The sequence below is a fragment of the Lithobates pipiens genome, unplaced genomic scaffold (genome assembly GCF_037356315.1).
Source record: "Lithobates pipiens isolate NorthernLeopardFrog02 unplaced genomic scaffold, aLitPip1_a1.2 Scaffold_13, whole genome shotgun sequence".
Lineage (NCBI taxonomy): Eukaryota > Metazoa > Chordata > Amphibia > Anura > Ranidae > Lithobates > Lithobates pipiens.
In genome coordinates, this window is record NW_027507718.1 from 209,840,093 (window position 1) to 209,866,781 (window position 26,689).

The 26,689-nt window shown below is 40.4% G+C and overlaps 1 protein-coding gene across 2 annotated transcripts in view; it reads left to right on the forward strand.

Moving 5' to 3' along the window:
- Nucleotides 1-26,689, forward strand: part of ANTXR2 (ANTXR cell adhesion molecule 2) — a 301,029-nt gene that overhangs the window by 36,935 nt on the left and 237,405 nt on the right. For both annotated transcript variants that reach the window (XM_077476177.1, XM_077476176.1), the window contains exon 4: nucleotides 19,700-19,771. In XM_077476177.1, coding sequence (XP_077332303.1) covers nucleotides 19,700-19,771 — 72 coding nt within the window. The remainder of the gene's footprint in view (nucleotides 1-19,699; nucleotides 19,772-26,689) is intronic.

Genomic DNA, 26,689 nt, shown 5'->3' on the forward strand with positions numbered 1-26,689 from the left:
CAGAATAAAACAAGCATTTCAAACAGAATGTGTTATCAACGATCTCCATGCGCATACATCAGACTGTTTGAGACAAGCAATTTTATTTGCTTCTGTGGTTATGCTTTAATTAATCCTGATCTGATTCTGCTTATTTAAGTAATACAGTTTACAATACATCTGGAAGTTAAGTGTATCTGTGGTTGTGTCATATTATAGGCATTAATGGTAAAAACATGTCAGCAAATTTGTTCTCAGATTATATTACATTAAAAAAAAAATCCCTTTTGTTCTATTTTTCTTATATAACCATATAAATGTAATGAATTGGGCAATGTTTCTTTTTATTGAGACAAATCAATATTCTTTTTATATCTAACAAGTCAAATAATCAAGTTAAAGTTTAAACAATACTTCCTTCCTAATTTCTTCCTTCCTTAATAAATCCTTACTCAACAGATCCTTATACGACCCTATGTAACCAATGGCCAGTAAACAACATTCCTGTGCAACTACGTAATAAGCATTGTGTATTCCTAATGCTCATCTAGCTTTCTCCTCTTTGTACCTTCCCTTTTCTTTCCCTCATCACAGTGTATAAAGAGCTATTATCTGAGTGTTTTAATATTCTATGATGATAGTGCTGTAGATACCAATTACATTTTTTATAAAACAGCAGTTTGAGTAGCACATTGACAAGAAATGAAGGTTTGAGAAATATATAAATGTAACTTATTCTGTAAATTATGAACCAATAACCAACAAAGTAAAGTCTGGTTCCGATAAATTAGTGTTATTCAACTACTTCTGCATGAATACACCTCAAAGCCATGGTTGTATTTAGACATGATGCTGCTCTAGGAACATTTTAGTGAGTACTACCTTTTTACAGCATACCTTCTCGTATCGTGTGATTAATTTTATTATTATTATTATTATACAGGATTTATATAGCGCCAACAGTTTGCACATCGCTTTACAACATGAGGGCAGACAGTACACTTACAATACAAATGAATACAGGAGGAATCAGAGGGCCCTGCTCGTTAGAGTTTACAATCTAGAAGGGAGGGTCAAGTGGAAACAAAAGGTAATAACTGTGGGGGATGAGCTGATGGAGAAAATGAAAATACAGTTGTTAGGTGTGGGTAGGCTTCTCTGAAGAGAAGAGTTTTCAGGGATCGTCTAAAAGCTAATAAAGTAGGAGATAGATAAGCTGACAGATTGGGGTAGGACATTCCATAGGATTGGAGAGGCTTTGGAAAAGTCCTGGAGGCGAGCATGGGAGGAGGTGATGAGGGAGCTAGAGAGCAGGAGGTCTGGAGGAACGAAGAGAACGAGTAGGTTGGTATTTAGAGACTAGGCTAGTGATGTAGCTGGGGGAGAAATTGTGGATGGCTTTGTACGTAGTTGTTAGTATTTTGAATTTAATGTTTTGGCCGAGTGGAAGCCAGTGGATGGATTCACAGAGGAGTGGCAGACCCAGAGCGATTGGTAAGGTGCTTGAGTCTGGCAGCAGCATTCATGATGGATTAAAGAGGTGATAGACTATGTAGAGGTAAGTCAATGAGAAGGGAGTTGCAATAGTCGAGGCGAGAGATGACCAGCGAGTGAATTAAGAGCTTTGTTGTGTGATTAGTTAGAAAGGGGAGTATTTTGGAGATGTTGCGGAAGTTGAGGCGGCAGGATTTGGACAGTGATTGGATGTGTTGCTTGAAGGAGAATTCAGAGTCCAGGACTACAGCTAGAACCTTGGCATGTGGGGATGGGCTTATAGTTGTGTTATTGATTTTGACAGCAAGATCAGGGGAAGGGGCATATGGGGGAGGAAAAATTATAAGTTTGGTTTTGGATAGATTGAGTTTGAGGAAGTGGTGTGACATCCAGACTGATATATTTGATAGTAAATTAGTGATACGTTTTTTTCTTGTCTCCCTTCACTTTGTGTATTCGCTGAAGTGCAGAGTCAGAAGTGTTCTTACTTACAGAAATAGCCCACTTTGGGAAAGAGCCCCAGTTGCTTATGTGTGCCCCCTGCAAATGCTTCCCCCAAAAGAAGCTTATATTTATACTGATAGGGGTGGGGTGTGGATGGATTTCAGTTATCACTAAGGAGGTAATAAAGCTTGGCTGGTTAACAGGGCAAAATTCTTACTTCAAAAACAGACTAACAAGAGGGCACTGAAGTTAAACGGGTTATAATTTTGGGTAAGACAAGGGAGATAATAAAGCATTGTAATCTGGACAGGTCTACAGGCGGTTAAGTAAAAATAACATACCAGCATTATTAAAGACACATAAGAAAAGCAGATAGCAGTGTTTCAGTTTTTGGGTGGAGATGGGTCAGTTAAAACATACCAGCATTATAAAAACTACTGCTAGAATAAGCTCTTGGAGGCAACATGTCTTCTCTTTATTTATGCAAGACTACTTTTAATCTGTATAAAGCAAAAAACAAGATATAGGAGAGATTGGTATTTCCGAAATATAAAGAACCTTCTGACTCATCCTACTATCCCTTACATCTAATTTCCTCTACAATTTTTTACTGAATTGAATCACCATGTCCAGATGTGAATGAAAGCGGGAAACAAAATGTAAAAAGAAAATACCACAATATGTAAACTTTGAGGCTTGATGCTACCTCCTCTATCGACAAGCCCCATGTACTACCAGTACTGGGACTAGGTAATCCAGTGCCCACTGTGAAGATACCAAATTGTCCATTGCCCCTGATGTGGGTTCCCCTGATGGTTTTCTGCAGTTTTTATCTATGCTGCTATCACTACAGCACCACTTCTGCCTGTCTGACTAATTTACAAACTGTGTATAATCACTTGCTGCTGCACCAAGCCACCTCAATGCAAAAATATATTTGTTGCCAATAACCTTGTGTTGTTGGAATACCCGTTGCTCTGCTATGTAAATGATCAGATAGATATATAAATTCTGTTACTTTAGGCTTCATTCAGAGGGGGAAGTTGCATTGAATGATGTGGTAAGAAATTGTATCTTAGCCAGGAGCATGAGTTGAAACTTCCTAAAATCTATATTTAATAGATCGTAAAAACTCAAACTAAAATGGAATGAACGTTCTAACCCAAAGGGTATCAAAACCCTGGCAATGCACTACTCTTTCTGCTTTTGTGATTTTTTATATACAGTATCTCACAAGTGTGTACACCCCTCACATTTTTGTAAACATTTTATTATATCTTTTCATGTGACAACACTGAAGAAATGACACTTTGCTACAATGTAAAGTAGTGAGTGTACAGCTTGTATAACAGTGAGAATTTGCTGTCCCCTCAAAATAACTCAACACACAGCCATTAATGTCTAAACCGCTGGCAGCAAATGTGAGTCCATCCCTAAGTGAAAATGTCCAAACTGTGCCTAAAGTTTCAATATTTTGTATGGCCACCATTATTTTCTAGCACTGCCTTAACCCTCTTGGGCATGGAGTTCACCACACAGGTTGCCACTGGTGTCCTCTTCCACTCCTCCATGACAACATTACGGAACTGGTGGATGTTATAGACCTTGCGCTCCTCCACCTTCCGTTTGAGGATGCCCCACAGATGCTCAATAGGGTTTAGGTCTGGAGAAATGCTTGGCCAGTCCATCACCTTTACCCTCAGCTTCTTTAGCAAGGCAGTGGTCATCTTGGAGGTGTGTTTGGGGTCGTTATGATGTTGGAATACTGCCCTGTGGCCCAGTCTCCAAAGGGAGTGGATCATGCTCTGCTTCAGTATGTCACAGTACATGTTGGCATTCATGGTTCCCTCAATGAACTGTAGCTCTCCAGTGCCCGCAGCACTTATGCAGCCCCAGACCATGACACTCCCACCACCATGCTTGACTGTAGGCAAGACACACTTGTCTTTGTACTCCTCACCCGGTTGCCGCCACACACGCTTGACACCATCTGAATCAAATAAGTTTATCTTGGTCTCATCAGACCACAGGATATGGTTCCAGTAATCCATGTCTTTAGTATGCTTGTCTTCAGCAAACTGTCTGCTGGCTTTCTTGCGCATCATCTTTTAGAAGAGGCTTCCTTTTGTGATGACAGCCATGCAGACCAATTTGATGCAGTGTGCAGCGTATGGTCTGAGCATTGACAGCCTGACCACCCACCCCTGCAACTCCTACAGCAATGCTGGCAACACTCATATGCCTATTTCCCAAAGAAAACCTCTGGATATGACCCTGAGCATGTTCACTTAACTTCTTTGGTCGGCCATGGCGAGTCCTGTTCCGATTGGAAACTTTCCTGTTAAACCACTGTATGGTCTTGGCCACCATGCTGCAGCTCAGTTTCAGGGTCTTGGCAATCTTCTTATAGCCTATGCCAACTTTATGTAGAGAAACAATACTTTTTTTCAGATTCTCAGAGAGTTCTTTCCCGTGAGGTGCCATGTTGAACTTCCAGTGACCGGTATGAGAGAGTCAGAGCGATAACACCAAATTTAACACACCTGTTCCCTATTTACACCTGAGACCTTGTAACACTAACAAGCCACAGGGCACTGGGGAGGGGAATGGCTAATTGGGCCCAATTTCACTTTGGGGTGTACTCTCTTTTGTTGCCAGCGGCACATGGCTGTGTGTTGAGTTATTTTGAGGGGACAGCAAATTTTCACTGTTATACAAGCTGTACACTCACTAATTTACATTGTAGCAAAGTGTCATTTCTTCAGTGTTGTCACATGAAAAGATAGAATAAAATATTTACTAAAAAGTGAGGGGTGTAGTCACTTTTGTGAGATACTGTATATATATCACTGGATGCATTTTGTTATATCTTTTTATTATTGCAACAAAATATTGATCTTGTAAGAATTTTCCCTGTGTCTTCTGCACACTCTGCTTTGCTAACTCAAATGCCCTCCTATTTTTTATCTTGATCTACAGAATGTTTAGCCTTTATGTTTTAAAGATCTGAGTGGAGGTAGTTTAGCAAAAGACAATGGTGGTTATTTACCAAAGGCAAATCCACTTTGCACTACAAGTGCAAAGTGCCCTTGAAAGTTCAGTCGCTGTAGATCCGAGGGGGACATGCAAGGAAAATAAAAAACAGCATTTTAGCTTGCACATGATTGGATGATAAAATCAGCAGAGCTTCACCTCATTTTAAATCCATCCCTCAGATTTACAGCGACTGCTCTTCCATGTGCACTCTCAGTGCAATTTCAAGTGCACTTTGCAACTAAAGTTTGTACTTGTAATGTAAAGTGGATTTGCCTTTCGTAAATAACCCCCAATGGGCAGTATCAGTGCCGGGACAAGATCACCCAGCGCCCAGGGCAAAGATGCCAAACTGCGCCCCCTTTCCCTTAGGGTTAGGGTCAGGGTGCTCACTACCCCTGCAATAAACCATTGCGCCAGGGGCAGCTGTCCCTCCTGCCCACCCCTTGTCCTGGTCCTGGGTAGTACTGATGCCACTACAAAATGCTGTGTGGTATTAACCCACAAAAGGATTTAGCATCTGAGCGCATTTCTGGCAGATCAGCAGGTATTTTCCTGTACTTGCAGGGTTTTTTAAGTTATAAAACACTGGGAAATATGTATGTATTGCAGAGATGAATGCCATATTTCTTTTTTTTTTTCTGCCAAAATGCTATGTACTACATCCCATAAAACATTAGAAAAATAAGGTATTTTTTGTCTTTTGAGCTTCTACTTCATCGCTGGATCTTTTTTCATAAAATATTATGCTTCACTCAAAAACAAAAGAAAGCAGTAAAATTTCAACAAAAAATATAGGCAACAAGGAAAATTCTACATGACAGTTACCGACGACTCCCTTTATTCCTGATTAGTTAATTACCTCCATGCTAATGATAATGAAATCTTACATAACCTTTATAGGCAAAATAATCATATGTTCATTAAATGTCGTTTTTTTATCTTGATTCACCTAATTGCCAAACATAGAAATGCAAAGGAAAGCGGAATGTAATATGTTTCTGCTTAACCAGTTTTAATTAAAATAGCTAATTTTCTACCAACAAGAAATTAAAAATCCATTTGTTGTACTGTGCATCCAGGCACATGATTGAGGATTGCACCATTTTAATCAGGTATAACTGGGCTTTAAGGGCAGTCTGTCAACTAAAAAATGCTGTGTTATTTACACAGCAACTGGAGAGTTGTGCAACAAGTCAAAGCATGGAGGTTCCATATTATATATTGTTATGTTTTATAGTATGTGTGTGTGTGTGTGAAATATTGCTCATGGGGTTGCAAAATGTGATTATTGCATAGGTTGTATCTTTGAGTGAGGCTCATATGAGTGGGTAACACATTGGGAAAGCAACTGTAGCTAAATGCTAGTTGAATTATAGAGTGAACACACAACCTAAAAGCAAATGCAATTTTCTTTAGTGACAGGGGTGCCATCATTTCTTATTCTTTCATTGTTTTAACTTTCATATTTATTTAAACTTCAAGTCAATTTGAAGAATTGGCAGATACTCCTATCAGCCTGGAATAATGCAGTATATTTGTATATATGTGTGTGTGTGTGTATATATATATATATATACTGTATATATATACAAAAATCAGACGCTCGGTCGTCCAACAATCAAGACCGCGTGTACGAGGCCTTAGTCTGTAGGATTCAATATTAAGTTGGCCCACCCTTTGCAGCTTTAACAGCGTTACCTCTTCAAGGAAGGCTGGCCACAAGCTTTAAGTGTGTCTATGGGAATGTTTGACCATTCTTCCAGAAGCACATTTGTGAGGTCAGGCACTTATGTTGGATGAGAAAGCCTGGCTCACAGTGTCCACTCTAATTCATCCCAAAGGTTTTCTATCGGGTTAAGGTCAGGACTCTGTGCAGCCCAGTCAAGTTCTTCCACCTCAAACACGTTCATCCATGTCTTTATGAACCTGGCTTTGTGCACTGTTTCAAATAATTTGCTGGAAGGGGGATTATGGTATGGGATTGTCTTTCAGGGGTGGGGCTTGGCCCCTTAGTTCCAGTGAAGGGAATTCTTAATTCTCCTTCCTGTTTTAACATGACTGCGCATGTTTTTTCTGTGCAGTCCCAGAAAGGTATAAACTTTTATAGCATGTGTGTGTGTGTGTGTGTGTGTGTGTGTGTATATATATATATATATATATATATATATATATTGTAGACATGTCACTGGAGAAGTGATCGAGGGGGTGTACATCTCACCTAGGTTGCTACACAGTGTGAGATGGTAAATCCAGGATGGATCAGTTTCTCAGCAGCGATATGCTGCTGAGTTGTTATTTAATTTTGCCGGGCCTGGGTTTATATGGAATGGCAGGTAGGTTTGGTAGAGGGACCTGTCATTCCACACCCCCCGATCCAGTTCTGGGTTTTGGATCAGGTGAGCTTTGATCCTAATTAGCCTGGGAAGGTAAAGGCTCTGCTGGGCCTGCAGGTGATTGCTCTCAGCCAGGGAATGAACAATCTGTGTGTTGAAGGAAGCTGCAAGCACAGCCACTGCTGGAGCTAAAACTCACCCTGCGATATCCAGGCGAAAGACGCTGTGTTTGTAAGTGTCAGATAGGTGAGCAGAACCTGTTAGTAAGCGCCCAGCCGGGCTAGGACTTTTATTTTTGTTGTACTTAGAAAGCACGGTGTTGCTGTATATTTTGTTTGCTGGACTGTTTGTACCACGAATAAACGCCAAGATCTGCTTTATAAATTCCAAGTCTGCTGTGAACTGTGTCCAAACACACCCTACCCCGGGAAGATCCCTTACAATATATATAATATGTGTGTGTGTTCAATTAAGCTGATTTTAGACCATCTAATATAGCAAATTAAAAACGAATGCCAGGTTCTTTTTTGCATTTTTACCCTGGTCTAGCTTGGACTAATTTAGTGATACTTATTCCATACCTGGCCAACCCCTATTGAAGTGGATAATCACTTTAGTAGCTACTGCTACTACTTTAATATTTGCTGTCATCTGGATTCTTTGCCATGCAGCTGCTCTGCTGCATAATTAACACAAGGTGTTGCCCCCTCAACACAGGCACCATTCAGAGAGTGTCTTGTATTTTTGTCAGGTATCTATGGTAAAGTTACTGCCCCACCTCATTCAATCAAAGACTGCCTTGTATTAATTAGTAAAAATGGAAGGCATTCTCTGAATGATGCCCATGCTGAGTAGGCGACTCCCTGCGGTTATCATACCGCAGGATAGCAACTTGGTACAAGACCTGGAAGACAGCAAAGATCATTGTAGTAGCAGCAGCTTTTATAGTTATTTCACCTTCCGCAAAAATTGGCCAGGTATATAATATACATTATTTATAAATTTTCAGGGGAGGCTGCAACCGACTCTGTGTGACCTAAACACGGCTTTGAATAAAATAAAATAGAATATACATACCTACAAAGGTCTAAGCTGGATCAATGTCACCATGCAAAAAAAAAAAAAAAAAAAAACATACCTGAAATTCAGCTTTCCACTTTTTGGAACGGGATTGTTTTCTTTGCCGGAAAACGGTTGATGGTCTACTCTATATCAACCATTCTGCCATAGTTTTTTTAATTCTGAATTAATTTCAGTGCTAGCTTCTCTAAAAGCTTTAGTTATTTAATGGAAAGGCCATGTTCCAGCAATACATCACCTGGGCTGTATAGACAGGTCAGGCTGTGTACTTTGGTTTTAAATGTAACATTCTCCTTTGAGAGTAATGCCGCGTACACACACGGCCGGACTTTCCGGCAGACTAGGTCTGATGGTCTTCCCGGCGGACTTTCGGCGGAGTTCCGACGGACTTTCTAAACGAACGGACTTGGCCACACATAAACGGACTAAAGCCCCATACACACTATTAGTTTTTCTGCTGAGTTTTTCCTTCAGATTTACCAAAACCATGTAATGCAAGGGCCTGCCTGGTTGCATACACATTGAAACTCCTAAGATTTGCCATCATATTATATGGTTTTGGTAAATCTGAAGGAAAAACTCAGCAGAAAAACTGATAGTGTGTATGGGGCTTAAGTCTGTTCGAAAGTCCATTTGTTTTGAACGTGATGACGTAAAAAAGAAAGTTCAATAGCTTCCCTTGCGTCATATTTGGTCCGTTGGACCAGCATACAGACTAACAGTTTTCCCAATAGGAATTGAGTCCGTCGGACAGATTTGAATCATGTTCTATATCTAGGTCCATGGGATTTTTTTAATGAAAAACGATCAGATTAGCCCACACATGATCGGAATGTCCGACGGACTGATTCCGTCGGACCTAGTCTGCCGGAAATTCCAGTCGTGTGTACGCAGCATGAGAGTTAGTAACACTGTGCAACCTCTACTTTAGTCTTTAGTATAGCCTATTGATGCAACTATGTACCCAGAAGCTAGGTCCAGTCTCAGACTGCTAAAGTTGAAGGAAAGCTACACTTAAAGCAAAGCTGTACTTTTATGCCAGATTTGATGTCAGCTACTGACAAACCTATGATGTGTTCTGTGATATGTGTGCATTCGAATGTTGGATTTGCACAGTTTGGACTGTACAGGGTTACATAAGGGGACAACAGAATTGTGAGATCTCTGTCGGACAATCTCATAATAAATATTAGCCAGTCCAACATGCTACACTGATATTCCCTACAGAGAGTATATATATATCTCCAGAGGAGATAAATATTGCACCAACCCCTAACAGTTAAAGTGTATTTTAACTTGTGCAGCCAAATTGGTATAGCATCTACTTTTATATTATATATTATTTTATTTTACTTCATATAATATACTGTATATTATATTTACATTTGTTACATGACCCCATTCACATAGCATAACTTAAAAAAAAAACAATAAATAAAAACGGCAGCATAGCTTTTTAAGATGCTCTATTCTGGACCCTGTGTTTGCCATAATTAACCCTGTCTGTACTGTGTAGGCATATCTTCATGATCAATTTTAACTAGATTTAAACACTGTCCCAACAAAGGGTTAAAGGTGTAGAGGCTGGGGTTTCGTTATATTTATGTCAATGTAGACAGACTTGGGACAGGCTCACTAAGATGAATTAATAAACCTGGCAGTCATCCATGACACGTACTGCCGAGAATCAGGTAAGGAATATTTAATTTTTTTAGGCATACTGTGTGAATGGGAGCAGATAACAAAAATAGAGTGGGGTTTTATCAAATTTGACTGTAAAAGTAGAAACGCACTTAAAAGCTAAATCAAGGCTAAACAAATATTATCTAACTACAAGACCCAGGTGTATTCCTACTTTACTTTTGGTATCCTTTGTACAGTTATATTTTCATCTGTATAGTATTCCTGCATTAAACATCTACATTTTGCATCTGTACTGGAATTAACTGTAAAAATGACCAATCACTGATGTTCTTCCCTCATGCAGGGGAACTGGTCTTGTATGTGTCCCCTTCTGAAGTTTTCTGCAGGCAGTCTGTTGTGCGTGGACCTGTTGGGTCCCTTCCACAGCTCTGCACACACCATGTACAGTCCAATAATAGTGTCATCGCAAATTCCTCAGAAGGGTGTGTAGAGACACTAAGGGCCAATTCACACCAGATGCAGTTTTGTGCGTTTTTTTCTGCACTAAAAAGGCATGCACAGTGTTTTCCATGTATTCCAATTGCTCTAGTTCACAGCAATGCAGTCCGTAACAGTAAGTTTCCAGTCAGTTTCTGCACTGATAATTGGCATGTGTGTATGTATTCACCCCCTTTGTTATGAAGCCCATAAAAAGCTCTGGTGCAATCAATTACCTTCAGAAGTTACATAATTAGTGAAATGATGTGCCCCTGTGTGCAATCTAAGTGTCACATGATATTTCATTACCTATACATACCTTTCTGAAAGGACCCAGAGGCCGCAACACCTAAGCAAGAGGCTCCACTAACCAAACACTGCCATGAAGACCAAGGAACTCTCCAAACAAGTAAGGGACAATATTGTTGAGAAGTAAAAGTTGGGGTTAGGTTATAAAAAAAATACAAATCTTTGACGATCCCTAGGAGCACCATCAAATCCATCATAACCAAAATGGAAAGAACATAGCACAATGGCAAACCTGCCAAGAGATGGCCGCACACCAAAACTCACGGACTGGAACAATGAGGGCATTAATCAGAGAGGCAGCACAGAGACCTAAGTTAACCCTGGAGGAGCTGCAGATTTCCACAGCAGAGACTGGAGTATCTGTACATGGGACGACAATAAGCCGTACGCTCTATAGAGTTGGGCTTTATGGCAGAGTGGCCAGAAGAAAGACATTACTTTCAGAAAAAACAAAATGACACGTTTTGAGTTTGCAAAAAAGGCATGTGGGAGACTCCCAAAATGTATGGAGGAAGGTGCTCTGGTTTGATGAGACTAAAATTGAAAGAAAGAGGGGAAAACACTGCCCTACTGAAATACAACAAGCAGCTAACACTCAAAAAAGTTACAATAAATGTGAAACAAAAAATGTAGCGCTAGAGAAAAAAAATAAATGTACAGAAAATCTAAAAATAATTTGTACAAAAAGTGTAAGCAACCTGTGTTGAACCACGGGGAAGTCTCACACTTATCTGTGTGTACAATATGTATAATGTGCAATCCCAATGGAATACACATACAACTTGTATGTGAAAAAAAAAGTGATATCAATAAAGTCACATAGCAGAAAATTCAAACAATTAATAGTGTATCAATCTGTACAAGAGTCCTCATATAATATTTAAGCAAAGTCAACCAATTCTCTCTTGGGGACCCAGGATTAAGGCTCCAGGAAAACCACCGACAGAGATCAGCTTGTCTGTAGTAACGTCTGAAGACACAGCAATCAATAGAGATACGTTGAATACCCTTACCGGAAATGTTGGACCCACCTGTCGTACAACAGTGGGTCAAAAGTGCGTGTAATCCCAAAAGGGATTGTATTCGAGCTCTTAATGGAAATCGCTCTCAACCAACAATCCTCCCATAGACGCCCTCTATCTCAGACGAAGGTAAGCGGTCCAGGTGATCACCGGTCAGAGTTTTCCATAGCCCAAAGAGACAATGTCTCCAAAGTAGGGAGTAACGAAGCTTTGATTTTAGATGGGAGCTCCAAGGAATATCACATAAACCGAAAACAGAAAAAGAAGAGGGGGCTCCGGATAGTGTAGGTAGGTAAGAAATAAACCAGTTGGTTTTATTAAAATATATGCATTTAACAAAAATATAAAAGTGATCACTGAAAGTAAAATCGATTCAAAAAAGCAATGTGGGTTGCAAGTAATGCTTCCCGACGCGTTTCGACACAATCGGTCATCAACAAACAGGGGCATGAAACTAAAATTGAACTTTTTGGCCATCAAAGAAAACACTATGTCTGGCTCAAACCCATCACATCAACCAAAGCAGTCTCGACTGGGAAACTGGTCAGAGTTGAGGGGAAGATGGATGGTGCTAAATACAGGGATATTCTTGAGCAAAACCTGTACCACTCTGTATGTGATTTGAGGCTAGGATGAAGGTTCACCTTCCAGCAGGACAATGATCCCAAACACACTGCTAAAGCAACACTTGAGTGGTTTAAGGTGAAACATGTAAATGTGTTGGAATGGCCTAGTCAAAGCCCAGCCCTCAATCCAATAGAAAATCTGTGTTAAGGATTGCTATTCACCAGCACAAATCATCCAACTTGAAGGAGCTGGAGCAGTTTTGCAAGGAGGAATGGGCAAAAACCCCTGTGGTATGATGTGGCAAGCTCATAGAGACTTATCCAAAGCTACTTGGAGCTGTGATAGCTGCAAAGGGTGGCTCTACAAAGTATTAACTTTAGGGGGGGTGAATAGTTATGCACATTGACTTTTTTTCTGTTATTTTGTCCTATTTGTTGTTTGCTTCAAAATAAAAATAAAAAATCTTCAAAGTTGTGGGCATGTTCTGTAAATGAAATGATGCAAATCCTCAAACAATCCATGTTAATTCCAGGTTGTGAGGCAACAAAACACTAAAAATGCCAAGGGGTTGAATACTTTTGCAAGGCACTGTACATGGAAAACACTGTAAAAATGCATTTAGGGCCAGTAAACACCACAAAAATGCACTCTGGACACGTTCCGGATCAGTTTTTGCTTACAGTTTTTGCTTACAGTTCACACCACATGCAGTTCCAGTGCAGTTCCAGCGCATTTTTGATACAATTTGCTAAGTTCCAGTACAGTTCTGTGCAGAAAAAATTTAGCATGCTCTACTTTTATTTTTCTGCGCCAAAAACTGACTGCACTGGTGTGAACTAGAGCCATTGGAATAAATGGAAAACATTGCATGCATTTTTAGTGCAGAAAAAGCTCACGGAACTACATCTAGTGTGAACTAGCACTAAATGAAAAGACATAGATGTCTGGGTACCATAAAATTGATAAAAAATAAATCCATAGTTATAAAGAAGCAGCCAGTATTAGGCCACAAAAGGTGTTTTATACGTGTATTCTATGATCAATAACGATCAAAATTTGATGAAAATTCTTAAAAGCACCTACTCTCTTCTTGGGGGCATCTGCAGATCTCCATTTCATTTTATTTTTGGGGCTTGACACCTTAAGGCAAATAGACATATCACTTTGCAAGGTAAGTTACACTTAAAAAGTACGTTTTCCTAAGTGTTTATTAAATGCAGTAAAATTTCACGTTGCAAAGAATGCCCAATCACATGCAAGAAAAAAATATATATGCATTTTTGCTTGCATGTGATTGAATGATGGAAGTTAGCAGAGCTATAACTTATTCACTTACCTCTGGGGTCTACTCGCCTTTAATAAATAAACCCCTTTGAATACAAAACAGTTTTATGCCAGAAATTCAATTTTAAACCCTCACCAAAGCAATGCTAAACAGTTTTACTAAATTTAATTTACTAATCTAACAAACAGGGCTCTTATTTCTAGTGTATTAAGCTGTATTGTAAAATGTCAACACTATAGAAATCCTGTATAATAATACTAATAATAATAATTGCTGGTATGAAATTTAACCTGAAATATAGTTATGTTTTAAAATCTTCAGTATGTAAACAATACATTTTAAGGTGTTCAGCGTGCTACCTTTGCTCTTATATAGATATATAAATCGATAAAAAAATTTTTTATCTATCTATCTATCTATCTATCTATCTATCTATCTATCTATCTATCTATATCTATCTATCTATATCTATCTATCTATCTATCTATGGCTGGAAATAAAACATTTTGAAAAGTATGGGTCACATTTTATTGCTGGTGCTGCCAAGTGCAATCAGTCTTGATAAACTCCGCTCCTTTATAACTGATAATTATCCTGTGTGGCTATTTTTGAGGCATGCCAAATGCAGTCAGACTTGTTTAATATATGCTTCGCTTATCCAGATGCCAGGCTGTGTACAAGTTTTAAAGGGTGACCAGCCTTCCAGAAACATTGTATGTTATCTAGTTAGACTAAGGCTGTTAAAATCAGAATGAAATCTGGGTCTACACAGTTGCATTCAGCATACTTGGCAGTTGGTGTGCTATTCACTCTTACTGTCTAAACCTCTGAATTGTGCTTGTTCATGCATTTTCATATTGTGCATCTGAATACACATAATAGACAAGATCACTCAGATCACATTAAACATTAAGGATGTTGGAGAAGTGAGCAACACTTTAACATTTCCATTTGAAATATTCCTAAAGGGCATTTCATTTAGGGCCAAAGCAGCTTGTATTTGAGATACTTCATATCACTATATGTAAGAACAGCAATCAGAATTGGTTTTGATATCTATTTATAAGGCCTCATGCACACTGGAAGTTATAAAAAAAAACACCAGTAGCTTTATCTGTAGAATGCTGCATTAAAAACACAAGTTTTCCAACTTTTTTTAGTGTTTTCTTTTTAACTACACTCCTATAGAAGCTTATGGCTCATAAACACTGAATAGCCGCATTTTTCAGCTTTTCAAATTTATGCCGCATACACACGACCGGCTAGGTCCGACGGTCTTCCCTACGGACTTTTGGCGGAGTTCCGACGGAGTTTCCGAATGAACGGACTTGACCACACACGAACGAACTAAGTCTAAATCGAAAGTCTATTAGTTTTGAACATGATGACATAAGATGGGACTAAAAAAGGAAATTCAATAGCCAGTAGCCAATAGCTTCCCTTGTGTCGTATTTGGTCCATCGGACCAGCATACAGATGAATGGTTTTCCCGATAGGAATTGAGTTCGTTGTTCTATTTTATGTTCTATTTTATGTTATTTCTGTGTTCTATCTATGTTCTATTTCTAGGTCCGTCTGATTTTTTTTTTCAATGAAAAACGATCGGATTAGCCCACACACAATCGGATTGTCCGACGGACTGATTCCATCGGACCTAGTCTGCCTGGAAGTCCAGTCGTGTGTACGCGGCATTAGAGCAATTTTCCAGCCAGAAAATGCCCCTGCCAAAAAATACTGATCACAACCTATGTGTGCATGGACACACAGGATAACATGCTATAGAGTTTACTGGCTGCAGAAAAAAAAAACTGAAGCCAAAAACTGAAGCGACGAGTCAAGATCTGAAGAGAAGAACAGAAGAACAGAAGGCGGCGGCGACAGCGGCGACAGAAGACCGGCAGAAGAACCGAAGAGGGGGACAAGACCCCCGAAGTTGGAAGAAGGGCGGCGGCGAGGAAGAAAGCCGGGCTCCTCCGCTAGCAAAAGAGCTAGAAGAAGATAGCGGAGGAGTCCGGCGAGAAGACCCCCAGAAGACGGAAGACCCACGGAGCTGTGCAATGAACTGTTTTTAGCCTGTGTTGTGTTTTTTTTTGTACTTTTTTGACAGGTGAATGAGTAGGGGTACATTGTACCCCATACTCATTCACATAGGGTGGGGGGGCGGTATCCGGGGGCCCCCTTATTAAAGGGGGCTCCCGGATTCCGATAAGCCCCTCGCCCGCAGACCCCGACAACCAACGGCCAGGGTTGTCGGGAAGAGGCCCTTATCCTCATCAACATGGGGACTATGTGCTTTGGGGTGGGGGGGGGCGTGCGGCCCCCCCTTCCCCAAGGCACCCCCCATGTTGAGGGCATTTGGCCTGGTATGGCTCAGAAGGGGAGGGCCCGCTTGCTCATCCCCCCCTTTCCTGGCCGGCTGGGTAGCGTGCTCGGACAAGGGTCTGATGTGGACCTGGGGGGATCCCCACGCCGATTTTTTTTGGTGTTGGGGTTCCCCTTTAAGTCCATACCAGGTGGTGGGGCCAGCGACGTCTCCTTCACGGGCCCACCTACCTGGAGACCCGCTCGAAATGAGCGGACTTTTCTCCGTGTCTGTGGGCGAGTCTGTTCATTTCAATAGTACGGCGGACTTAGTACGCCGTATTAGTCCGCTGAAAAAGTGCCGTGTGTGCAAGTAACCCGTTCGGAAAGTCGGACCTACAGTCTGGCGGGAAGTCCGCCAGACTAAGTCCGTCGGATAGTCGGCTACATGTTTACGCGGCATAAGTCAGCCTAAATGAAGTCAGATTTAAATACTAAACTCAAGTTACCATCTTATTAAGAGGTATTTACCCTAGAGGTTCACATACATTTTTCTATCAATGATCTTGATTGAGATTTCAGGGTACATAATTTCCTGATCCCTTAATATAAAAAAATACATTGTGATTCTGTGGCAATAAAAAAAGAACATATGATATTTTTTCAGCCATTGTATACCCCTGCTTCCAATTTCAACAATACATGATTAGGTAGTTCTGAATGCTTCAAGGAATGGTGGCTCTACTTACCTCCTCTGGGCAGCCTCTGTTAACATTGCCAAGTCTCATAGCTACTTAAATCGTTGAATAGGTAATTTCTTACTTGCCAAGGGCCCACACTATCTGCTGGATAAAGCTGGATGAAGCAGGGAACTATAGCAAAATTCTGGTGTCCTGTGGCATTACCAAGTGGCAAGTGTTCAGTTCAGCCCCTGAGGAAAATACTTATTGCTTAGGAACTTTAATACTGGTATTGTGCTTTTAATTGCTGTTCTTATTGTGGTCCTGGTTTGCCTTTGGTTCCTGCTATTTCTATTTGTTCTGTTTGATATACAATTTATCCTTTTTGCTTGTCTAACTATGTTTAATGACAATACATTTGATTCATTACTTTGTTCCAACTGCCTGTTAACTAGCTTTTATCTGTGAAACAGCAAAGAAAAACTATGCAACTGAAGATAGGGAGAAACTTGTTGAGAATATTTCTTTGAAAGATTGGTGTTGCCTTTTGCAACCATTTTCTCACCATCTATATTGGTCATAAATCCTCCGGAAACTACAGTCTAGGCTTTGTCTGTCTTTTTTTCTTCTAGTGTACATTTTTTCTTATAATTTTTTTCCAGTGGAGAAAACTATCAAAGTCAACGTCTTGTTCATCCTAGCAAGAAGATTTTGACACGAAAATATTAGTAGTATATAGGCTATACTATAGGCTATTGTCCTATAATCTTTGCCATAACATGTTTCTCATCTGTGGTCTCATGTACTATGTATGTACCATACATTTTTTCATTAGCCTAGCTTAGTAGCTAATCATTATAGGGGATAGATCATTTTTAAATAGCTTATTTAGTCCTTCTGATAGGTCTCCTAGCCCTCTTACAAGAGATATTTTATGCCAATGCGTTTTCCACCAAAATAGTTTTAGATATGTCGTACAGTTTACTTCCACCTTCTGAGGAACCTATAATCAACTGCTAGGTATAAAGCTGGACCTGTTTTCTGTCTACCAACTTAAGTCAAACTGACTGAACTGCTTTTGACTGAGTCTTTTAACCCAAATCCGGGCTTCATACCAGGCATGTCAGAGAATTTTCTTAAGGAGATCTGTTCCCATAGTGATGTCTTAGCCTACCATATTTTCTGACGGGTCAAGATTTAAGCGCCCTTACAGTGCTCCTTGCTACAAAGACCAGTTACAGGTGGGGGCAGTCACCACTTTTTTATAACTTGACTATATTGGTCATGCAATGCACTGGCACGCTGGCTGCCATGGTGCTATGTGCTGGGTGTTCAGTGTGACCCATACCTTTAAGGAGGGATGGCTCCTTTCAGGCTCACCTGTCCCCTACATATCCATTATAAAAGCATGTGCTTCCAAGATAGAGACTTTCAGTAGTTAGGGACTGCAGAAAACAGGGTGCCTTGGTGGTGCATGCAGCTTACGCATGTATTTGCAAATGTGTGCAACTAAACCCCTGTTCTTAGCACATATTGTTAGACAGGTCAATTCAGTTGCTCGCTGGCTGGTTGGTAAGTTTGAGCTTGGAAATCTCCTTATATTTATTTGGCAAGTTTTTAAGCTACAGAGCACTTACTTTGCTCTCCAAAACATGAAATTTCCCTTTTGGAGAGATTGTCTAACTAAAGAAATTCCTAGACGTTCCCACTGCAGCTACCGTGTGGTCTGGGGCCCTTACCCCCTCTCTTTATGCTCTTTAAGTCTTTATGCACGCTATGCATTTGTCCTTTGTTTCGAGATTTTCCTTCCAATTTAGGGGAATTCCTGCTTGAGAGCAGGAATTAGATATAAGATTGTCTACGTAAGAATGGTAGTCCATCCACGCCTACATCACTAACCTAGTCTCAAAATACGAAACCTACTTGTTCTCTTTGTTCCCCCTAAGACTTCCTGCTCTCTAGGTCCCTCATCACTTCCTCCTATGCTCGCCTCCAGGACTTTTCCGAGCCTCTCCTATCCTATGGAACTCCCTACCCTAATCTGTCTCCTACTCTGTTTGCTTTTAGACGATCCCTGAAAACCTTTCTCATCACTTGACCCTCCCTTCTAGATTGTATGCGATAAGGAGCAGGGCCCTCTGATTCCTCCTGTATTGAATTGTATTGTAACTGTACTGTTTGCAATCATGTTGTAAAGCACTGTGCAAACTGTTAGCGCCCTATAAATCCTGTATAATAATAATACACAGGGGCTCATTAAATTCACTTTTTCTCTCTCTGTGTCTTTCTGTCTATCTCTCAGTGTGCATTAATTTCAATGTTCTTTGTACCTGGATAGATCTTGAGGAGAGGAGGGAGGAAAGTAAACTCTGTTGGCTCCGATTTCAGGCACAGCGAGGTACAGAGCAGCAAACACGCCCCATTCAGACAGGCTCGTGCATCTGTCTTATTACACAGGCTGTCAATCAAAGGAGATGAGGAGTGGCGTCACCATTTTTTTCATGGTGTCAGGGTTTTTTTTTAATCAATAGAGCGGGGAGGTTACAGATGACAGGCTGTTCTTCTACATGCCATACTATACACAAATGATGTGTGCTCTTTCTATTTATTAGATTTAATGTTCTGTTTGCATTTGATTTTCCAGGTTCAAAACCACTTTTCTAAAGTGTTTATTTGTAAAAAAAAAATTGACATGCATATCTCTACATCTACTAATTGCATTGACCGTCTGTTTACATTGAAGGCTGCACCTCTTATGAATTTTTTGTTTTTTTGTTGGTTTTTATTTTACTCAATTTTACTTCCCTTAAGCTTTGCCTTGTTTACTGTTTAATTTTTCTTCTTCTCCTTCTTTTTCATGAGAATATTCATAAACAAAGTAAGGATAACGACTTATAAGTTTGCATATAAATCTAGGAAGAGTATGGATGAAAGATTTGTTTGTGGCTTTTGGTGCCATTATCACTACTGGTTATAGCTTTAGGATGTATTCTACCAAATGCTGATTGTATTGATTAATGATCTTTATGAATTATTTTCTCTTTCCAGTCCAAGACTGCGAGTGTCCTTCATTGTATTCTCGACTCAAGCAAAGATGATTATGCCTTTAACCGGTGACAGGTAAATACAATATGTGTTTTGGTAAAAGCAGACTTCATACATTGTTTGTGCAAAATGAAACACATTTCATATTCAAATATATATAGGAAGTGTTTTCCTTACATTGCCATTACATTTATTTATATATCTATGTTTGTCTTCATACTTTAATATTTATACAAAGTAGGGCTGACTATACATTGACTGTTCCTACCTCATCCAGTAGCCCTGAACTGGCACTCTAGTAAGACCGTAGTCATTAAAGGGATTGTAAAGTGATTATTATTTTTTTTTTAAATAACAAACATGTTATACTTACCTCCACTGTGCAGCTCGTTTTGCACAGAGTGGCCCCGAACCTGGTCTTCTGGGGTCCCTCGGCAGCTGTCTCGGCTTCCTCCTCAGGTACTTCTCACGTAAGCTATAGCCGCTCGCGTCAGTGGATGTGATTGACAGCAGCGCGAGCCAATGGCTGTGCTGCTTTCCATCCATCCACTCCAGCCAATCAGCGGCCAGGCTGAATGGTGGAAAGGACGTCGGGGGACGAACGTGGGACTTTCGAGGGGTGAGGTAAGTAAAACGGGGGGGGGGCTGGGGCGCTGGCACTGTCAGATGTTTTTTCACCTTAATGCATAGAATGCATTAAGGTGAAAAAAACATTAACCTTTACAACCCCTTTAAATAGTACAATTAGGGGCAGGGGCGGACTGACCATTCGGGCACTAGGGCACTGCCTGAGGGCCCCATGGCACTAAGGGGCCCCATCAGGGTTGCCAGCCTCAATAAAACCAGGGACAGTATGTAAAAATCTGTGTTTTCTGAAAAATCCCAAGATTATAGCTGCCCCGCCTCTCCAGTAAAAAAGATGTAGCTGGATAGCCGCACTCCAAATTGTTCAACTTTATTTCAAAAATGTAATTAAAATCTATAGCTATGACTAAGCACCATGTTCGGTGTGAAACATGTCAGCGGCTGTGCAGTTAGTCTGTTTGCCAGCCTAGATGCTATGATTTTAATTACATTTTTGAAAGAAAAAGTTGAACAATTTGGAGTGCGGCTATCCAGCTACATCTTTTTTACTTCAGTTCCTGTTGCAAACAGAGCCAGCACCCTGTGGGATTGTGGAGACAGCTGTTTTGGGAGAAGTCATTACCTTAGAGCGGTAATTCTTTGTATTTGCCCCGCCTCTCCAGTACCTTTTCATTGTGTGTGTGTATTGTGTGTCTGTGTGTGTATACTGTATGTGTGTGTGTGTGTATACTGTGTGGCCCCATAATCTATTGCCTGGGGGCCCCATAATCTCATATTGCCTGGGGGCCCCATAATCTCATATTGCCCAGGGGCCCCATAATCTGCTATTGCCCGGGGGCCCCAGGAGTTGTCAGTCCGCCCCTGCTTAGGGGGCAATAACAAGTGCATTGAATGGCAGAAACATGTTAATGTTTACAAGGATTTTCCAGTATGCTGAAAAATCTGTGAATGATTTGCACTAAGAGAGAAAGAAAGTAATTGTGCTCTGCTTTCAATCTATTGGATTGATCCAAAGGGGACATTTGCTCATTCAGGGATAACATTTGGAAATATACTATCAGTTACAGTGATTACATCTGCTAAAGAGCTGTGATGTTATTACTTTTTTTTTCTTCTAATTAGTGTAGTTATAATCCATTATATAATGATACACATTAGAATCCATTCCACATTTTGGGAAAATATGCAATAAACCAGAGTAGTTCATTAGTTACAGAGACATATAATGAAATTCCTCAAGTTTGAGTGATATTTTTTAGTACTGCTTTGCTAGTACAGCAAAACCTTGGTTTGAGAACGTTTTGCAAGACAAGCAATATGTTTTAATAAATGTTGACTTGATATACAAGCGATGTCTTGATATACAAGTAGCGTCAAGTCCTAACTGAGTATAAAAGAGAAGAGAGGCACCTCTAAGTGTAGCAATATGGTTGCATTTAATGAAGGTACATTTAGCAACTTACATGGTTGATGCTTAAAACAGGCACATCTAAGTATGTAAGCATCTGGGGTAAAGCTGTTCACATAGACGATCCTCCGCACCACCATTGATGTTGTCCCTTCTACTCTTCGCTTCATGAACGCTTTAAGCCTCGCTTTCAGATTGCTCTACAGCAGGGTAGTCTTCCTGGTCATGATTGCAGACTGACAGCAGTGAGAGCTGGTGGTGCGGTCTATGTGGACAGCTTTACCTCGGATACTTGCATACTTAGATGTGCCTCTTTTAATTATCAACCATGAGAGTTGCTAAATGTTGCACCTTCATTAAATGTAACCATATTGCTACACTTAGAGGCGCCTCTCTTCTTTTATACTCTGTACCTCCTGCTCGATTTTGCTTCTAATCCCCTTGTGGAGGCTTCCATCTGTGGATGGACATTTTTTGGTTACACAACCTGGTCACATTACTATAATCTTTTTATATGGACTAAAAACTGAAGGACCTATGAATAAATGGTTGTGGAACAAATCATCTGAGTTTCCATTATTTCTTATGGGGAAATTCGCTTTGATATAAGAGTGCTTTGGATTACAAGCATGCTTCTGGAAAGAATTATGCTTGCAATCCAAGGTTTTACTGTTTGCTAATAGGAGGAGAAAGCAGAGTGACATAAACATGAGCTCATCACTCTGCTACTTCTCCTTTCATTGTGCAGTCACAGGGTTTTTAGCTGAACTGTAAGTAAAAGTGAAACTGTCACAGAGAAAGACCAGGTCCTCTACCCTGGTAGACTGTGCTGTGTGACAGGGCTGTGTAAATTTTAGGACTAAATGAACATAAATACAGATGTTTAGGCAGGTAAAATGGCTCCCACAAATGTATTTCAACTGTATTTAGCTGTTTGCCTTGAGTTCTGCTTTAAACACTTACCTATTGAGCTCAGGCCAATTTTCAGATTTTAGCGCTGTCGTACTTTGAAGGATAATTGCACGGTTATGCAGCACTGTACCCAAATTCAATTTTTATCTTTTTTTTCACACAAACAGAGCTTTCTTTTGGTGATATTTAATCACCACTGAGGTTTTTATTTTTTGCTAAACAAACAAAAAAAGACTGAAAGTTTTGAAAATAAAACAACTTTTTTTTATTTCTGGTATAAAATTTAGCAAATGACTAATATTTCTCCTTTCTCCTGATGTGCACTGAGAAGGATGCACTGATGGACACTGATGAGGTGGCACTGATTTGTGGCACTGATTGGCACTGATAGGCAGAACTGATGGGCACTAATAGGTGGTATTGATAAAGCGACACTGATAGGCAGCACTTATGGGCACTGATAGAAGGCACTGAATGGCAGCACCGGTGAACAGTGATATGCAGCACTGATGGACATTGATTGGCACTGATGGGGCTGCACTGATAAATAGGACACTGATGATCGGTGCTCTGATAATCTATGTACATGTCACCTGTGACACTGGCCGGTTATCGGCTCTGCTTTCCTCATGCTGTGACAGCAGGTGAGGAAAGTACTGCTGATAACTGCCAAGTCTGATTACATGGTGATCATCTGTGCTTGGAAACAGCTGATCACATGATAAAGGGCCACTGTGATTGGACACAGTGATCACAGAGTATGCTGGATTTTGGATGCCCTCCCAGAACAACAAAGCTGTGCTGTACCCATCTTTCGGCTACAGTGCAGGTCTAAAGTGATTAAAGGCTCTTTCGACAGTGTAAGAATAATTAGAGTTAATGTACATTAGTCTCAGGTACAGAAGCCTTAAATTCAGAATGCTCTCAGGTGCTTTTAGTAAAACACGGTATGCATTTCAGCTTGCTAGAGAAGAACAGAGAATTAAAGCATATGTTAACATAACTTTTTGTTTTCTTTGTGTGTGGGATTACATATGAGAATTTTATAATCATTGTCCCTATCATTTTTATGTACGTCTTCCATCTGGTAGATCCTTCCAGTCACCTTGTTCTTAACTGACCACATAAAGCACAGAAGTTGATCTCTTCTTGTGTGGTCAGTTTTCATTCTTTGGCTGCCTATTCAGAGGTACAGGACACTGTGTAGACACACAGCACGCCTATATTAGGTATTGTGTTCAGCCACCACACCACCAACTATAAACATCCTGCCTTTGACACATACCCCCTTCCAATCACAGCCTGTCTCTGGCACACACCCCCTTCTAATCACAGCCTGCCTCTGGCACACACCCTCTTCTAATCACAGCCTGCCTCTGGCACACACCCCCTTCTAATCACAGCCTGTCTCTAGAACACACCCCCTGCTCAAGTACAGCCTGTATCTTGCCTCAGGCCTATCAGACTATGGAACACGTGCACATTGCGTGTTTGCACAGTGCCCTGTAACCCACCCCCCACTATCAAGCAGAAGAGATGCATGGTCATATGACAGAACTTTTTAACCTTTTAAAAACGATAAGAAAGATCATTTCTGAAATTAAGCAAAGGCTGTTATGGTGCGAGCATCGTTATTACTGTAGTAGAAAGTATCTATAACATAGCATGTTCACAACCACTTTAAAGTGTAACTAAAGGCAAATTCATAAAGGCATATGATGCAGTTTCTCGCTAGAATCAACACAGAAATGTTTATTTTCTAAGTCCGCTTTGTGACATACTTTTATTACCTGTTGATCTTGACCGTACACCTATTATGAGGAACTCAGGAAAAGTAAAGCAGAGGAGTCAATTCTAGTGAGAGACAGCATCATAAACTGTATGCCATGTTCTCTTAGTTCCACTATAAGAATAGAAATGGTATGCATTAAAGAATGGAATGCTGCTGACATCGTAAAAAGGGAGAGGCAAATCTGACTCTGAAGAAAGTTCAGAAGTGCAAGGGTAGCAACAAAGATACATCGAGCAGGCACATACACAGAGGAAGACTAAAATCCCAATAAAAAGGATCAAATCTGTATCAGACATATTGGAACATTGTAAAAACAGTGTACAGTGTTACATCGTTCCTACCTCAAAGGGTTAAAAACCTTAACCGGTGTTTATGCTGAGACATCTGGCTGAAATCATTCAGGAGTGTAACTTTTTTATGTGAAAATTGAGAACACAGCCAACCATTAGCTTATAAGGCCACAAAAGGTGTTATAACAAATAATATATATTATATATAATATGTAATATGGGATCACTGTTAAGCATTAGAACTATTATAGATAACTGTCAAAAGTTTACACACATAGATATTTACACACTCCTGAGTCTTGAAACATAAAAAGTCCCGTGCTTTCCTGGTAGGCTCCTGCATTGGCAATTACGGTACCTGTGCATGTGCCAATTTCTCCAAAGGCAGAAGTGGTGCATTCAGGGGAAATACGCTGCACAGGTAAATGCTGAAGCAAAAGCCATCAGAACTTACAAGCAGTTACCTGTATACAGCCAATCACTTGTAATGAACAGCCACTTCGCCGGGTGCACGTAAGGCTCAAGAATGTATAATGTGCATGAGGTCTTACAGTCACAGTGCAGCTGTAACGGACCTTGCAGGGCCAGCATGTTCTTCATATTTCTCAGCTTGCTCTTCCTTTCTGCATTTTATATACCATGACAAGCTGAGGTAAAGAGCACTCCTTACACAGAAATCCAGGTCCACTCTCCAATACCACATGTTCCCACAGGGGAGGTTCCAGTATTGGTCTTTAACCACTTCAGCCCGGGCCATTTGGCTAGCCAAAGACCAGACCACTTTTTGCGATTCGGTACTGTGTCGCCTTTAACTGACAATAGCGCGGTCGCGAGACGTGGCTCCCAAAGAAAATTGACGTCCTTTTTTTCCTCACAAATAGAGCTATCTTTTGGTGGTATTTGATCACCTCTGCGGTTTTTATTTTTTGCGTTATAAACAAAAAAATAGCGTAAATTTTGAAAAAAAAACACATTATTTTTAACTTTTTGCTATAGTAAATATCCCCCAAAAATATATAAAAAACATTTTTTTTCCTCAGTTTAGGCTGATACGTATTCTTCTATATATTTTTTGTTAAAAAAAATCGCAATAAGTGGATATTGATTGGTTTACGCAAAAATTATAGCGTCTACAAAATAGGGGATGGTTTTATGCTATTTTTTATTAATATTTTTTTTTTTTACTAGTACGATCAGAGATTTTTATCATGACTGCAACATTATGACGGAAACGTCAGACAATTTTGACAAATTTTTGGGACCATTGGCATTAATACAGCAATCAGTGCGATTAAAATTGCATTGATTACTGTAAAAATGGCACTGGCAGTGAAGGGGTTAATATGTATCCTAGGAAGTATTGTAACTGAAGAGGGGATGGGACTGTGCAGGGAAACTAACAGGTCGCTGTTCATACTCTGTATGAACTTATGATCTGTCAGTTCACTGCTCAGAGAACTGGAAACTGTGTGTTTACACACACAACTCCCGGTTCTCGGTGTGCCCCGAGCGATCGCAGGAGGCTCGGGTAGTGAGAGGGGGGGACACACGCGTGCGCCTCCGGCGGCCCCTAGTGGCCGTTTATGCTACCGACGTAGCATAACGGCGATTTGCACAGCCCAGCCATGCTGCCGCAGTACAACTGCGGTGGCTGGTCGGCATGCGGTTAAGGCACAGAAGATTGTCAGATTAACCTTTTCAGTGTTAATGCTGACTAAGGCTTGATTCACACCTATGCATTTTTTGTGCTTTTTGCACTTTGCAGATTCACACTACAGAACGTGTTCCATAGGAAACCATGTTAAATAGACTGTAGTGAAAATCTGCAAAATGCAAAAAGCACTAAAACTGCATAGGTGTGAATCCAGCCTTAGGATCAGGAATGTGCCCAGCACCCTACCTTCTCCCTGCATTCTACACTAAGGGCTGGTTTATTCTGCATTAAAAATGCATGGACAGTGTTTACCATGGATTCCAGTGGCCCTAGTTCACACCAGTGCAGAGAG